Below are 17,340 nucleotides of genomic sequence, written 5' to 3'. Positions count from 1 at the left end.
CACCATCTGCAGTGATTTTGGAGCCCCCAAAATAAAGTCTGACACTGTTTCCACTGTTTCCCCATCTATTTCCCATGAAGTGATGGGACCGGATGCCATGATCTTTGTTTTCTGAATGTTGAACTTTAAGCCAACTTTTTCACTCTCCTCTTTCACTTTCATCAAGAGGCTTTTTAACTCCTCCGCACTTTCTGCCATAAGGGTGGTGTCATCTGCATATCTGAGGTTATTGATATTTCTCCTGGCAATCTTGATTCCAGCTTGTGTTTCTTCCAGTCCAGCGTTTCTCATGATGTACTCTGTATATAAGTTAAATAAGCAGGGTGACAATATACAGCCTTGACGTACTCCTTTTCCTATTTGGAACCAGGCTGTTGTTCCATGTCCAGTTCTAACTGTTGCTTCCTCACCTGCATACAGATTTCTCAAGAGGCAGGTCAGGTGGTCTGGTATTCCCATCTCTTTCAGAATTTTCCACATTTTATTGTGATCCACACAGTCAAAGGCTTTGGCATAGTCAGTAAAGCAGAAATAGATGTTTTTCTGGAACTCTTTTGCTTTTTCCATGATCCACCGGATGTTGGCAATTTGATCTCTGGTTCCTCTGTCTTTTCTAAAACCAGCTTGAACATCAGGGAGTTCACGGTTCATGTATTGCTGAAGCCTGGCTTGGAGAATTTTGAGCATTACTTTACTAGCATGTGAGATGAGTGCAATTGTGCGGTAGTTTGAGCATTCTTTGGCATTGCCTTTCTTTGGAATTGGAATGAAAACGGACCTTTTCCAGTCCTGTGGCTACTGCTGAGTTTTCCAAATCTGCTGGCATATTGAGTGCAGCACTTTCACAGCATCATCTTTCAGGATTTGAAACAGCTCCACTGGAATTCCATCACCTCCACTAGCTTTGTTCGTAGTGATGCTTTCTAAGGCTCACTTGACCTCACATTCCAGGATGTCTGGTTCTAGATGAGTGATCACACCATCATGATTATCTGGGTCGTGAAGATCTTTTTTGTACAGTTCTTCCGTGTATTATTGCCACCTCTTCTTAATATCTTCTGTGCAAAGGTCGTGGTGAGAGGCCTGGGGTGTTCGGGGGTGGACTCAGCACAGACGTTGGGGTCACCAGGAGTAGCTGTGTTGTGCAGGGCGGGGCCCAGGTTGCCCGGACGCCCTTCTCCTTCAAGGCCAGCCCTCTTTCCTACTGCACCTCTGGCCACGTTACTCACTGGCTGCTTGGAATAGAACGTGGAGCCTTTGTTTCCCTTCCTTCCACTGACCATCATGTCAGTCAAGAGGATGGCTGCTGGACACATGTGTGGTGTCCTCAGATATACAGACGAATGAGCCTGGAAAGGACTGTATGTGGGAGAAAGGGACCGAGGCTTAGGTTATTGACAAAATGAGGAAAGCCGAGCGTTCTCGTCAGCTGTCGTCAGCAGCTTCTGTGTCACCCTCTGCTCATTCGTCGTCACCCGTCACAGCCCAGGGGCAGCTTTTCCTTACCCCAGGAAGCTGCTGTTGCAGCAAGTTGCATTTCCTTCTTCTGAGAACTCACACGGTCCTTCTAGTCTTTCTTTCCCTGCTCAGCTCTGACTCGGATGCTGTTATTTTCCCGATTTGCTCTGAAATCAGTTTCCTCCTGGTCTCATGCGTCTGTTGGCCCGACGTGCAGTGTGTGCGGCCATCTGCCCCCCACCCCGGCCTCCTGTCTCTGCTCAGTCACATCAGATCCCAGACCCCAGGGGACCGACGTCGGCAAGCATCACACTGGACGGTGTTCAAAACAGAGTAAGACATATATCCTGTCCGGCGTGACCTTTGTTTTCCTGTAAAATCTAAATTTTGTGCCACACAGCAGTTTCAATGTGGAAAAAACCCATAAAAACGCAGCATTTTTTTTTTCACATTTTGAAAGTGTATGGCTAATACCTACTTGTGCACTTATTTGTTATAGAAAATACTACTTTTGAAATGCCACTTAATAGCACTAAACACATACTCAAAGCGTTAATAGCAGCAACGCTGTTGTTAATGGCGTTTTCCTCCCAGAGACTGCACGCCGCTGAACTGCCTTAGTCTTAGGGCTGCGCCAGGTTTTCACATCGTTTTGTTCCTGTGGGAATGACTCCTGTCTAGAACAGACACTGGGATTAAGAGAAAGGTGTTCCAAGAGGAAGGAGCGATTTCAATGTCCCTGTCCTTTCTGAGGAGATCTGTTGTGTTTGGAGGTATTGGAATACTTGGCTCCTTTTTATTCATGTCCTCAACGGAATATCACCCTGTACTGGGCATGATGGAGAGCAGGATGGAGGCGTGTCCCTGCCCTTAAGACTGACTACCTCAAGAGTGTGGGTTGCTCCAGAGGGAGCTTATTGAGCAGATTGTTTTTCAAAACACCGCTCAGTTGAAGACGGACTTCTGTTTTGTTAATTTAGTGCCTAATCAGACTTCAGTGAAGGGTGTGCCCCGTTCAGGTCTTCTCGATGCTAATGAGTGAGTTTATCATCTTTCTATTCATGTCCTCTATTATTTAACGGAGCCTGAGTCACTGCACCCACTTCCTGTCTCAGAGCTCGCAATGGAAAGAAATCTCACCTCCCGAGCCCTCTGCCCGCGTGACGGCTGCTCTGTCCTCTGGGCCCTCGGACTCTGTGCATGCAGAAGGCGCTCCTGGAGGGTGGTGACCGGAGGCCTCCCCACGCACGGGCGGGGCACTGCCTTCTGTTCTGTGTCTCTGCTCTTTGCGGTGAGACTGCTCCTTTCTGATTCTCAGCCCCAAACCGAAGTCTGAGCTCTGTGGGGGACCCGGGGTCTGAGGGTGTGGCTGCCGTCACCTCTCTCTCTCATCTTAAATGCCCAGCCTCCTCGGCCCAGTTTTCAGTGTCCTGATGTGTTTTGTGCATTTCCCCCAATGGCTTAGTGTATTTTTTCTTCTAAAATTGATACACTATATGCTTATGTGCTATTTTTGGAAGAAAAAGCACCTCGAGAGAAATGGAGGCAAACAGGACAGGAAGCCCCTTGTGCCGCGCGCTGCGATGCTGCTGTGGCCTGCCGTGAGCCGGGACACTCGGACACGCCACTCGCCGTGAGGCTGAACCTCCCTGATCCGTTGGTTTCCTGCCGGGAGCTCTGGCTCCTCTTCGTCGTAATGAAATTCTCCCTCACAAAACGGGACCCACGTTCCTGCAGTGGGGCACTTTGTAGCTTCTGGGGCTCACCCAGCATCCCCAGCAGCCCTCGTTCTGTGGTTGCTGTCCTGATGGTCTGGGGACTAGAGAACAATTAGCTGTTTGGACGCAAAGGGAAGTGCTGAATTCCTGCTTCAGTGTGTAGCACCGGCCACTCCAGCCGTCATGACAGTGGTTGGAAGAGAAAGGGATGCTTTATGCTGAGTGTGGACACCGTTTCGGTCCTCCCACGCACGACCGAGGAGCTGCTCAGACCCGGTCTGTCCCGAGGACTCCCCGAATCCCCACTGCCTGCGCGGTGACGGGCGACAGGAGTCACATCCTGTGGTCACCTCTGGACTGTCTTCAACAGACAGTTTAATCCCTTGCTTAAGTGTTTAAGGCTCTTGGCTGAGTCCCCCTGAAGCAGATAATCCCTCCAGACACTCCCAGGCTTCAGGGCAGTTAGAGCCTCCCTGTGTGTGTGAGCAGAGCCATGCGGAAGACTGGAGCTGTGAACTTTATCAACTAGGGCTCAAAGCTAGACTGGTCATTCACTTTTTGATTATCTGTCCAAAAACAGTGTCACATTAACACCTTTGTACACCTATGTGGTTTTGGGACGGAGTTACCGAGGTCAGGAGTCCGCCGTGATCCAGACCCTAGCATAATCGAAGATCCAGCGGTGTGCCGTGAGGTTGTGTGCCTCAGACCCCGACGTGGGTGGGGGGAGCTTGTTCATGGAGGGGGTGTGGGTTCTGAGAGACTGGGCCAAGATTCTGATTAGTCAGCGTTTCTGTTCATCTTTATGGATGGAAAGTGGAATCGGGAGAGAAGTCAAAACTCCTTCATTTGTTCCACGAACAGTTTTGTGTCCTGCCGTGTGCTGAGCAGATGGGTGGGAGATGGGGACCCCCACACCGGCAGTGGACAGACGGCTCTGGTGAGATTGCAGTTGTCGGGAGCACGATGCCTGGGGCGGTTATCTTGTCCAGATACCATGAATGTTCTGATTCCCTGTGGGAATCTTTAGTCGACTTGGAATATTTTTTAAAAAACCTAAAGGGAAAGGCTCCCCACTCCAGTATTCTCGCCTGGAGAATTCCATGGATGTGTAGTCCATGGGGTCACCAAGAGTCAGACACGACTGAGCGATTTTCACTTCCAGTGGAAACTGTATTGGGTGTGCAGAGTTGCAGGGAGATGTCCCCTTCGTTTAGTCCGGGTAGAATTCAACACACCAATGGACTGATGACTTATGACTGTTAAATGCTTCAAATTATCATTGTAAATGTTTTTGAATAAAAATATAATTATAGAGAAATAAGGAAAAGATCGTATAAATCTGGGCTTGTGAGTGTCAGGAGGTTTTGGTCCAGAGGCACAGAGAGCCAAGGCCGGGGGCGAGTCTACAGTGCAAAGGCCCGGCTGAAGCGCCGCCCCTCCTCTGTTCTGCCCCTGTCACTGGCTCCCCAGTGCCCACTGAGCAAGACTGCACCCCCGCCTCCCCCAGCCTGGCCCGCCTCTGTCCTTGGCTTTTCCCGTCTGAGCTGGAGCCTCCTGGTTCCCAGCACAGCCAGGGTGACCCCCATCAGGGGGCCTCCCACCCCATCTCCACTCGCTTGCGTGGGCATCTGCTCCCCGAGCCTTCTCTCCTCTGTCCATGCCCTCTCTCCTCCTCTGAGTTTCTGGGCCCCTACCCACCGTGGTCCCCAGACCCTGCAGCCGTCTCAGCCCCACCCCCTCAGTTCCTGTGGCCTCAGCCTTGAGGGCCCCTTCACTCCCCTCGCTGTTCTGCACCCGGAGGCAGGCAGGGAGACTCCTTCACCTTTGCATGTCCTGCACTTAGGACGGGCACCCTGCTGCTCGGGGTGGACAGCGCCATAAACAGCACTGCCCCTCACCCCAGATCGACCAGGAAGCCCCTCTGCCAGGCTGCAGCCCCCCGGGCCGGCCCCCTGCCGCCTGCCTGCCCTGCTCTGATCTCCTCTTGTCCCAGCTGTGAGGAGGTGCCTGCCTACCGAGCGCCGTGTCCGGGGAGACGGGTGTTTTATTGTTGCTCTCCTTGATTAATAATCTCACTTGCAGATTCCAGCTCTGAGGAGGCGCGGCAGCGGGCGCTGCCTGTGTGGTCCGTCTCCCGGAGGCAGAGGCGGCGCCGGGGCCCGGCTGCCTCTTCCCACACGGAGCTCTCCTGCAGCAGCAGCGGCAGCCTCTGCGGGTCTGAGGCGACATCTGTGCTCAGGAAACGCTAGCTCCTTCCTTGAGATTTCAGAAATCAAGTTTGCTTCCCGTGTAAAGTCCACTCCCTTCTTAGCTATATGCTCAGGTCACTGAGAAGTTGCCTGCCTGCACTTCAGACTCCCCGCCATCCTCTGTGTTCAGGTTCTCACTGGTGGGGAAACAGGCAGAACAAGCGCGCGCACACACACGCTCCTGTCCTGGGGGCTCCGGGCCACTAGACAGTGGGCAACTTGGGCTCTGAGGTCGGAGGTGACGCCAGGAGGAGACGCCGCCCGGGAGGGCCGTGAGGGTGGCGGGACTGCCGACCTTGCTGGCCCTGCGTGGTGTGAGCCCCGTGCCGAGAGCCGGGCCCGGTCCAGTGAGCACGCTTCCAGAGTCTGCGCTCACGTGTTGCTCAGTAGTGCGGGGTGCAGGGCAGGCCTCCAGCTCCTCCATCTGGGTCCCCACAGCGCTCTAGGCGGGAGGCTCAGATTTCCACTTCTCTCTGAATGAGGATAACTCTGGGATACGTGTTTATATCTTTGAATGTTGATCAGAGCAATCTGCTCTATATTTGAACTTAAGTTTCCTATTTTCCTTTGACTTTAAGCGCCCTGGGTCCCGGCGGCCCTGCCACTGTCCTGATGGGCCTGGTGGTGAGCGTGTCAGGGGCGGCGAGGTCTTCCTTGGCTCTCCCGCTCCTCCTACACCTGCTCCCCGACTGCAGGCTCAGGCGGTCCTCTGCCCCGAGCTCTGCATCTTTGTGCAGCCTTTGTCGTAACTGTTGCGCCGAAGTTTTGAAATTGACAGAGTTTCGTGTTAATTGTACCTGTTTCAGTAAGATTAGGCTACCAACCTTCTTCCGTCTTCTGGTAGCCCATGTTTTTTCGTAGTCTTTGTAGTTTTATTTGATATTTCTGTGTTCGACATTTAAATTTCAATGGTTCACGTGCTGTCTTAATTCATCCACCAAACACTGGCCCAAGCCATGTTTCAGGCCCAGGGCTCCTGCTTAACACAAGGAAACTATGCCCTCAGGAGCCTCGTTTTAATGGAGAAGCTGGACAGTGAGTGAAGGCTGGGTGGATGGAGGTGCGGGCCTCTGGGCTTTGTGGGCGGAGAGGAGGGCAGGGCAGGCCCCCGGGCCGGGGCAGGCGTGTGTAGCGCGCGAGGCTGACCGCGTGCACGCCTGCCTGGATGTGTGTGCCTGTGAGTATGCCAGGACAGTGATTTTCGGACGATGGTTTTTACTAGTTTAGGAGATTTTAATATTAGGTTAATTTATTTATTATACTTACAGTTAATTGAATACTTACATTTATTTTTAAATAAAACAGGTGAGAGCTGCGGAGTACTGAGTGATTCCTAACACCCTCTTCTTCAAAGCCCATCCACTCGGCGTGCGTGGCATCTTGCTGTATTCGTGTGCCTTATAATTGAAAGATATGTGTGTTCTGGTTTAGTCATTAAATCATGACTGACTCTGCGACCCCATGGACTGTAGCCCACCAGGCTCCTCTGTCCATGGGATCCTCCAGGCAAGAACACTGGAGTGGGCTGCCATTTCCTTCTCCAGGGGATCTTCCCGACCCAGGGACCGAACCCTCATCTCCTGCATTGGCAAGAAGGTTCTTTACCACTGAGCCACCTGGGACGCCTGTATCATTATGTATATAAGGTGCTAAAAAGTCGTGTTTGTAGCTTAATTAAAAATAGAAGATAAGAGTTCTTTTAACAATCAACTGTGTTCTAATCACATGTTCCCAAACTTAATCTGTGCATAAAAATTAAATGGGGCTCATTGAAAATGTGGGTTCCTAGCCACCCCCTACCCATAGATTGGTTCCAGCTGAATTTTGGGGGGACACCCAGGCACCCTGATGATTCTGTGGGGCAGAGGCTTGCGTTTTGAGAAGCCCAGCCCCAAGGACCTGAGCCTGGAGTCAGCAGGTGGTGCGTGTGGCTCAGGCGTTCCCTGTGTTTCCACCAGTAATTGATGCTGCTTTCTTAAGGTATTTTTTCATCCACCTGACGTTAGAAACAGATGGCATCCACACTCTTACTCTGCTGCTGGAAAATAATAGTTTCCCACAAATAGAACCCTTCCAAGTAGCAGTTGCAGCCCGTTACCTCTGAGGGTCTTTGCTGCTGGTCTGCGCTAACGTGGCCGCGTTGGCACCTGCTGTTTCCAGATCTCATTCGACCTGGCGGAGTACACGGCCGACGTGGATGGCGTGGGCACCTTGCGGCTCCTGGACGCGGTGAAGACCTGTGGCCTTATCAGCTCGGTGCGGTTCTACCAAGCCTCGACGAGCGAGCTCTACGGGAAGGTGCAGGAGATACCTCAGAAGGAGACCACGCCTTTCTACCCGCGCTCCCCTTACGGTGAGAACGCATGGCCCTGTCCTGCCCGGGGGCTGGCGACGCCGTGGTGGGGGTGGCCGGGCGGACGGACCGAGGGGCATGGCTTGCCGACCACACGCCTGTGCCCAGCCAGGGACTCCTGCCGCCTCTGCCTCTGGGTGAAATTGCCGTCTCACCGCACCCTCCGGACAGAGCGCTGCGAGAGGGAAGTGGCTTCCTGCAAGATTCTTGGTGCTGGGGAGTTGTGGGCCGTGCTGAAGTGATGTGTCTGGTGTTTATTCCATTTCCCAGTCTAAATTCTCCCTGAGCTCAAACCTTTAAGTGAGAGTGTTAGTTGCTCAGTCTTGTCTGACTCTTGGAGACCCCGAGGACCGCGGCCCGCCAGGCCCCTCTGTCCATGGGATTCTCCAGGCCAGGATACTGGAGTGGGTTACCATTCCCTTCTCCAGGGGGAGTCTTCCCAACCCAGGGATCGAATCGATCTCCTGCTTTGCAGGCAAATTCTTTGCCATCTGAGCCAGCAGGGAAACCCTAAAAGAGACAAATCTTTCGTGTCTAATATATTTATAAAAAGAGTGTTCACAGAAGACTTTAGTGATGAAATTTAAAGCAGCTAGAATATCAAGATTCAGGTTTTTCACTTACTACTTCCTTAAAGAAAAAGGGGATGAGGCCTAGGAAAGGTCAGTTTGCTGTACCGCGCACGCTACAGTTGAGTTAGGTTGTGAAGGCATGGGCTGTGGCTGTTACAGAAGGAAGGATCTCTGAAGTATTTCCTGTTTCGTGGCAAAGGAGCCTTTATTTTGTCCTTGGCTTTTGATTCGTTTTTTCCCTATCTTGATACATTGTGAACTGTAAATTTTGCAAGTTGTTACTTGTCTGAGTGAAAATCTGTTTTACAGTAAGACACTGTCTTTGATTTGCTTTTAAAAATTTATTCCAACAGGGGCAGCAAAGCTCTACGCCTACTGGATTGTGGTGAACTTCCGGGAGGCGTACAACCTGTTTGCAGTGAACGGCATCCTCTTCAACCACGAGAGCCCCCGGAGAGGTCAGTACAGGTGCTGATGGGAGGAGAGCACCTGGCTCCAGGCAGGGACATGCGTGCGTGCGTGTGTGTGTGTGTGTGTGTGTGTGTGTGTGTGCGCGTGCACATGCGCACGTGTGTGCATGGGTTCTACACATGTGCTGTGCAGACTGGGGCCGCTTCACATCTGTTTTTAATGATGCGAGCGTCAGAAGCAGTCGATGAAGACATGGGAATCCAGCCTCGATTGCCTACTAGCTTTGATAGGGGTTTTATTCAGCATGTTGCTGAGCAGTGTCCCAGGTTTACCATTCCCATCGGAAGCGCTCACCACGCGTGTTTGAACCCAGGAGTCAGGAGGTGTCCTTGGAGTACGAGGGGCCAGGCGGGAGCCAGGGCTCCTTCCCCTTGTCGCTGCCGCTCTGAAGCCTCCACCTGTGGAGTCTCCCCTTTCTCACTCTGAGTCAGGTGTGTACTCAGTATTCCTTCTTTGCATTCCATTTAACAAACACCCAGACATTTCTGTGCTTCTAGAGTGTGTCTTAAGGAACATTTGAAATCACTGCTTGTATTTAGAATCTTTACTTTCTTTTTCAGAAAATCATATTTGTTTGTATTGGCTTGTTGCCTTTTTGTGGTTGTCTTTGTGAGCAACATGCCAACTCTCCTCTTCCAAATATTAGGTTTTAAATAAGAAAGTGTGTACTCCCTTCATTATTTCTGGTTTACTAAAGCATGAGAAATCTTTAACAAAACATGTGCACCGACAGAGTGAAAGTCATCTGTTTAATCTAGTTCTAAGAAGTTTTATTAAATTTCACTGTCATTCAGGCTTTTAGCTTGAAAACGAATGAGAAACCAGTGTTGTAGGTCATTTCGTGCCCAACAATTAGTAATGCTTATAACCTGGTCAGTGAATTTTTATGTGACTGTATAGCCACGTAATTAAACCAGCAAGTTATGGGGAAAGATTAAAGTGACATTTGTACTGGTGTGTTTAGTGGCGGTACATTTTAATTTTATAATTGCTTCAGTTAAAACGTCCCACAGTGGACTGCTGGAGCATCAGAGCCTGGCGGCCGCCTCTGACGCTAACAGGAGCGCCGGTGAGCAGGCTCAGCGCCGCGCTGCGGGGCACCCCGAGCAGCCGGGAGAGGGGGCGCCTGGCCGTCCCTGCCTCTGACTGGGTTGGGGTGCTGGGGACCGACCGTCCGGCCTCCCAGGCACAAACGTGTCAGTGCGTCTTGTCTTCTGTGGTTCCCCCCTCAACTTTTCCACTGGCAAAAAAAGAAGACTCAGTTGTTTGGGGTTAGGTTAGGGTGAATCCCAGGGACGGGGCAGCCTGGTGGTCTGCCGTCTCTGGGGTCACACAGAGTCGGACACGACTGCAGTGACCTAGCAGTGGCAGCAGCAGGTTAGGATAGGGAAAAACATTCTCAGCTGTAGAGTAAGCCGATTTACATTTTTAAATGGGAACCCCCCTCAGTCCTCTGTGCTCTTCCTAGTGAGAGCCGTTTGTCTTCATTGATGTCAGCAACTGTTAAAAACTTTTCTTTTTAAAAGGAATGTTTATTTTTTAAATGTTTTTATTTTTTTATTCAGGTATGGTTGGTTCATAATGCTGTTAGTTTCAGGTGTACAGTTGAGTGATTTGTATATAATGTGACTGAATATGTATATGTGTGTACACACAGATCCACACACACACACAGTTTCTTTTCCCAGATAAGTTATTACAAAGTCGGCAGTCCCCTGTGCTGTGTAGGAGGTCCTTCTTGTCTGTCCGTTCTTGGTGTAATGGGGCATATGCGGTACTCCCAGATTCACAACTCACCCCTCCCGCAGCCTTTCTCCGTTGGTAACCTCAGTCTGTGTCCTGCGTCTGCGGGTCTGTTTCCGTCCTGCGGGTGAGCTCCTGTGTGACATCTGCAGACTCTGCATGTGAGTGGTGTCATCTGGCGTTGTCCTCGCCCTCACTCAGTGTGCTCATCTCCGGGTGCATCCGTGGTGCTGCAGAGGGCACTGCTCCGTCTTCCTTTCAGCTGAGCAGCGCTCGTCGCATCCACCTGCCGCATGGCCTTTATCCCGTCTTCCGTTGGTGGCGTTTATGCTCCTTCCGTGCCCTGGCTGCTGTGTGTAGTGCTGCACTGAGCGCTGGAGTGCGTGTGTCTTTTCTAACCTTGGTTTTCCTCCAGGTGTGTGTCTACGAGTAGGACTGCTAACTAATATGGTAGCTCTGTTGGTAGTGTTTTAATGCAGGGGTCTCTAGCCTCAGGGATGTAATGATGCCTGATGATCAGAGGTGGAGCTGATGCAATAATGGAAATAAAGTGCACAATACATGTCACGCACGTGAGTCATCCTGAAACCATCTCTCCCACCCCCAGTCCATGGAAACATTGTCTTCCATGAAACTGGTCCCTGGCGGCCAAATGGTTGGAGCTGCTGTGTTAAGGAACCTGTGTACTATTCTCCACAATGACTGCACCAGTTTACATCCCCACCGGCACTATAGGGGGGTCCCTTTCCTTCATACCCGTGCAGCATTTATTGTTTGTAGACTTTTTGGTGATGGCCATTCTGACTGGTGCGGTGATACCGAACAAAACCTAATTAAACTTAAAACATTTTGCGCAGCAAAGGAAGCCGTAAACAAAATGAAAAGACAACGTCCAGGATGGGAGGAAACGTTTCAAACGGTGCAACAGACGGGATGAATCTCCAAAATATGCAGGGAACTCACACGGCTCAGTATCAACCAAACAAACAGTCTCCGGTCAAAAAAGGGGCACATGATCTAAACAGACATTTCTCCAGAGAAGACATACAGATAGTTAATGGGCTCATGCAAAGATGTTCACCATCACCAGTTATTAGAGAAATGCCAATCAAAGCGGAAAACAATACTTCTCTTTTGTTTAAAGAAAAGTAAACAGTAGAGGGAGGTTATGGGGAGAGAAGCCCCCTTTCTCCCCGGGCTCCAGCCCCACCCTCAGGCCTCGGCTGACTCTCCTGCAGAAGCGGCCCAGAGGCCCCCACCTCAGCGCAGACGCAGCGCTGCGTGCACAGTGGTCTGTTTGTCACGGGCAGAGGTGGGCCTGTGGCGCGCACCACCTTGCTTTGTTCTGAAAGCCTGTGACATCTCACTCTTCGTTTCATCCATATAATCGAACAATGGAAAATGATTAAAGTAGTGGTATGTGTGAAAATGAGGTGATACTTGCTTGATAAGATATCTAATAGTTAATACCCACAGCCTTTCTTGAAACTTGGAAATCAATCTTCATCTTAAATTAAGCTGACAATACTGCTGTTGTTTTGTCACAGTTAATTGTTAGTTTTTTGAGATTCTCTAGCAGACTGAGAATTCCTTCCTGGTAGGGAGTGTGTTACAGTCTTTGGTCTTCAGCATCTGAAACAGCGCCTACCTGCTGTCACACATTTACTAAATGTTACATTAGTTTCAGGTGTGCGACATAGTGACTCACTTTCTGAAGGCTGTGCTCCATTTGTAGTTATGGAAAAGCCTTGGTTCCGTTCCTGTGCTGGACAGTACCTCCTTCTGGCTTATTTATTTTGTGCGTAGTCATTGGTAGGAAATGATTTAGAAGATTCTCTCTGATGCCCCTTAGTGAACACACAGAGCTCCTCTTTAAGTGCCGGTAGTTTGTTCGCCTGCGATGCGCTGGTACTTCGAGTTTATTTTCTTAAGCAGGCCGAGCGCATGTGTGTCCCTCAGCCCTTCTGCCCTGTCACCTCTGGGCCACTTTCGTTTTGTCGCTGAAGTGGTGAAGCCAAGTGTCAGGCCCTGTTAAGTGGAGCTGACACGAAGGCTACTTTTTGCTTGTTCTCTAGCAGAAGTGAATTGACAAGGCCCTTTTTGAGTGCTTGCATGCATTCCATGAGAATCTCTGACTTTTAAGAAGTATAGAAGAGGCGTTTTTCATATAGAGATATTCTGGACCAGAGGTTGGCCAGCTCTGGCTGGTGCGTCCAGTCCTGCCCACCTGCTTGTGTTTGTAAGTGAAGGGTCACAGGAGCCCGACCATGCCGTGGATTTGCACATTATCGGCGGCTGTGTCCACAGTGGAGGCCTGGGGCCTGCAGAGCCCCGAGAGTTGACTGTCTGACCCTTGAAGAAGACATCTGCTGTTCCGCCACCTTCCACCCTCGGGAACAGCTGAGGCCTCAACAGTAAGACACATCCAACAGTAAGACACATCCAACTGAGGCCTCAACAGTAAGACACATCCTCGGGGCTTCTCCCGAGGCCACAAGGCAGCTTTATAGAAGGGCTTCCAACAAACATGAATCACATTGAGTCAGTGGTTAACCCGCCTGCAGCGGGATGCCTGCAGCATGCTGTCAGCTGGGCGCCGAGAGGCCTGCAGGCGACCCGGCGGCCGGGCTGCTCCCAGCTGGTCCTGCTGGGCACGCGGCTGCTGGCCTCACCTGCACCGTGTGTTGTCTCTCCCTCGCGGTCCTGGTGGTTCTCTGGAAGGTGCGTATGTACTTGGTCACGTGGTGAGCTCACAGTAGCTCTGGAGGTGGGTGGGGTTGTAGCTCCGAGTCCCGATCTGGTGGAGACGCCGGTGATCAGAGGCGGGCCTGTTTGCCCGCCAGCCCCCTGCTCGCTCTGAAGAGGTGCCACGTGGCTCATCCTTCAGGTTTGCTTTTAAGAAAGCGGAGGCCCTTGAGTAACGTTTGTAGCACATTAGCAGCGAGTGACAGTCTAGAGTCCAGCGCTGTCTGCCGAGAAGGGGCGGCGCGCGTCCCGCATCACGCAGCGATGTTCAGACACCAGCACGCTGCTGCCACTCATCGCACTCAGCCTGTGAAGTACACACAGACTGTCCTGTTTAAGTTAAAACGAGAGCTGCTTCCCTTCGTGGAGAAACGCCACAAAACTGGACTTGCGCCTGAAACCCTTTTACTTCTTTTGTTTCTCGAAACGAGCGCGTCGTCTATTTTACTTACGTATTTCTACGTGTGCGTGAATGTACTTGGGGTTCTGTTTGCCACGCCCGTGGCAGGGGTGCCACCTTACTTCTGAAGATATGGGCTTATATGTTCCCTCTTTAGGAAATGAAGGCTGTGCTTCTTGTCTGGAACTATTACATTTCTGTGAGGAAAATGTCACGTGCAAAGAATCTTTTTGTTTTTGTTGCTCTTTCTTTGGAAAGCGAATCAGAGACTGATGTCACGGAGCTGTTAACTATAGAAATTAGACTATGTAAAAAATGCTGAGAAATTTTAAAATTACTTTAAAGTAGCTTGTGAAAAGAAAGTAGCTTCTTTTCAAATATATTGGTTATCATGATAAAATATGAGACTATTCTATAGATCAGAACATTGAAAGCAAGCCCACTAGGAAGGTCATTGTACTCACGAGCTGTTTTTGCTGCAGCTGACATGTTCATTTAATACTCTAAAGATACTTGTAGAGATATTTTGACACACTTGTTAAACTTACACATTTCTTTCTGTGTATGTGGTCATTCATACACACTTCGGTTTTTTAAGATTTCTTAATTTAAAAGTACATAGTGGCCCATGAGGCAATACTGTTTCTCTGAAAGAGCTTTTAGGGGGTGAGCAGTGGCCACCCACCTGTGTGTGCTCTCCCCAGAGACACTCGGAGTCCAGGAGGAGGAGGAGTGCAGGCTTTTCTTCCCATTTGTCTCATCGCTGAAGAAGCTGAAGTGGCATGAGGGTGAGATGCTCACGGTCTCGGCGTTGACTGATGTCAACGCAAGGCTGGCACAGCCCTGGGGATGGAGGGTCAACCTACACGTTGCTTGTATCTGTAGAAATTGCATGTGGTGACGCTTTGGGGTTGGCATTGGAGCAGGTCACCCCCAGAAGCAGAGCTGGGCTTCAAGATGGACTGAAGCAATGGCTCATATCTTTGATGAAAGATGTGAATTCTTCTGGTTAAATGCAGTGTGCCTTTCAGATGTTTAGCAGAAATGATCATGATGAAACATTAGTTTTATGACAGTAATATACGAATGTGATACAAAGTAAAAATCTGACCTTGAGTATCACCAAGAGCTGGCCAGGAGGAAAAGCAGAGCTCATACAAAATGCGTTACAACCCCATGCGACAGTGCGCAGTGGTAAAGTGCCGTAAATACACCCATGATTAGCAGGTCGACTCTGCAAATGCATGGTGTCCAGCGACTGCTTAGGAGTGGAGGCTTTTTTAGATGCTATAGCACATTCCTCTAAACACGGGCTTCGTAAGAAATCATATATATCAGTCTAAACACAGTATTCACCTGACTGGGAGACTCTGGGAGGTTCATGAACTTGTGGTTTTAAGGTTTAGACTTGAGCTTTTTTGTTTTTTTGTTTTTGCCAAGTATTTTGCTTCTTAAAATGTCTAACTATATTAACATAAGTTAATCTTCAGATTTTTAAAAATTATAATTGCGAGAAGGAACTACTCAAATCATAGTAAAATTTTGGACAGTTTTCCCCTTTAGTTTTCCAAACATTGTTCTTTATTCATTGCTGTAAATGTAAGATTAACCCTCCAGACTAGAGGTTTCTCCACTGGGATGGGGAGCGAGGTGGGGAGAATGTGACCTGCCCCCAGAGGACATGTGATTCACCTGAAGACGTTTTTGGTTCTCACCCCCGGAGGGAGGGGTGCTGGGTGCTTGCTGCCAGCACCTTGGCTGTGGGCAGGGAAGCTCCTAAACAGCCCACAAGCACAGGTGCCCCACAGGCGAGGGTCCCCCAGGTGAGTGTCAGTCATGCGGAGAGGGGCAGCCCCAGAGGCTATCACCAAATCTACAGGAATGTCATCTCTAAGACCAGCATCTTCTTCTCCTTAATGTAGCACTTCTGCTTTGTCAGAAATCCTTCCTAGAGTTTAGCAAGTGTTCACCTAAACACAGGAGAAAAGAAATCTGATTTAAATAGTTCCCTGTGAAACTGTTTGGGCCTTAGGTCTCCTGGAGGTCAGGCCTGAGTCAGGGAAGCCTGAGACCAGAGGAGTTTCTTCACGGCTCTTCTGATCAGCTGGGGATGAGCTCTCACTTCATAGGGGCCCACTGTCCACAGCCCGCGTCCAGGGTTGGTCCAGTGCCCTCCCTCTACCTCCGAAGTACATGAGCATTTTTTATCGTTCATTGTGGATCAGAGCAAGAGCACAGCTTTCCTTTGGGAGTGAACTGTGGATCCGTGTCCTGGGCTATCCCTCAGTTCACAGGACCACAGGAACGTTTCTGTAGAGGTTCCCCAAGTATGAGAGTTTTCCTCCGAAATGACTCAGACTCACAGCTGTTTAATGCTCTAGGGGATAAGAGGATGCGTGGTATACATTAAATAGTTGGAACTGGCTTGTATTTAATCCTGATGGGCAGAAAGCACTCCCCTTTCTGTATGTGGATGTCTATTTGTAAATAAGGTAATTTTTTAAAAAATGACTTGTTAGTATTTTGTCAATCTGGCTGGTAAATTTAAATTGCAGTGCTATGGGCATACTAAGAAACATGGAAACCAATATCACATCAGCCAATTATGTATTTGTATTGTTGTATATTAAGAGTGCTCTGTGGTTTTGGGTGAGCATCACAGCCTGAATTACTGAAAACAGTGCAGCGACCTGTTGTGAAATCCAGGCGTGAGTAAGCCCACACGAGGGCCCAGCCCAGTCCTGCAGGCTCAACACAGACCCATTCTACCTGCCTTCACGATGAGGTCACTGGCTGCTCACCGTGGCCCCACCAGGCTCCTGGTGGCCTCTGCCTGGGCAGGAAGTGACATCCTCCGGGCCCCTGTCACCCTTGCGGACTGGGACACCTGGACGCCACAGAGCTGTCTGCCTGTCCTTTTGTGCAGAAGACGAGGTGTAACTGATCGGACGCGCTGGACTGTGTTTTCTTTTTAAGACTTCAGAAAGTTATCGTTCCTTTACTTCCGGCTGTGCGGGCTCCGGGGCCGCGTGTGCTCTTCTTTAGTTGCGGTGCGCGCGCCTCTCCCTGCGGGGCTGCTCTGGCCGTGGCGCGGGCTCCAGGGTGTGCGGGTCTCAGCAGCTGCAGCCCGCAGGCTCCGGAGCACGAGCCCAGACTCCGTGGCGCACGGGCCCAGCTGCCCCGCGGCGCGTGGGATCTTCAGGGCCGGGGCTGAACCTGTGTCTGCTGCACTGGCAGGCGTCGCCGAGCCGCCAGCAAAGCGCCCGAAGGACTCCTGAAGTGAGGCTTGGTCTTAGCGAGTGGCTCTTCCCACTCAAGAAAGCCAAGTCCCTTCTCACCCGCTGAGGGGACACTTCTGGCATTTTACCACTGTTTTTTTTTTTAATTTTTTGTGATTTCTGTGGCATTGACATGTGAAACCAAACTGACGACCGTTGGGTCTCACATAGCGCGGCTCCACCTGTAAGCTGGCAGCGTCCGCGGGGCCGCAGGCCACACAGAGCCAGGCACGGGCTGGGGCCGCGTGGCAGGGACTCAGGCAGCCCTCGGTCCTCTTCCGTGTCGGGGACCACGTCCAGCCCAGGCTGTCTTGCGCTGACGGTGTGCTGCGTACCTGTGGGGGCCGCAC

At 50.7% G+C, this 17,340-nt stretch overlaps 1 protein-coding gene across 1 annotated transcript in view; it reads left to right on the top strand.

The window, feature by feature from the left end:
* The window catches only part of GMDS (GDP-mannose 4,6-dehydratase), a 421,085-nt gene that overhangs the window by 171,437 nt on the left and 232,308 nt on the right, over nt 1–17,340 (top strand). The window contains exons 5-6 of the mRNA XM_052648543.1: nt 7,589–7,781; nt 8,707–8,811. Of these exons, the coding sequence (XP_052504503.1) occupies nt 7,589–7,781; nt 8,707–8,811 (298 nt within the window). The remainder of the gene's footprint in view (nt 1–7,588; nt 7,782–8,706; nt 8,812–17,340) is intronic.

Source organism: Budorcas taxicolor, chromosome 11 (genome assembly GCF_023091745.1).
Source record: "Budorcas taxicolor isolate Tak-1 chromosome 11, Takin1.1, whole genome shotgun sequence".
Taxonomy (NCBI): Eukaryota; Metazoa; Chordata; class Mammalia; order Artiodactyla; family Bovidae; genus Budorcas; species Budorcas taxicolor.
The sequence above is the reverse complement of the archived record's forward strand: the minus strand, read 5'-3'. Positions and strand labels throughout refer to the sequence as shown.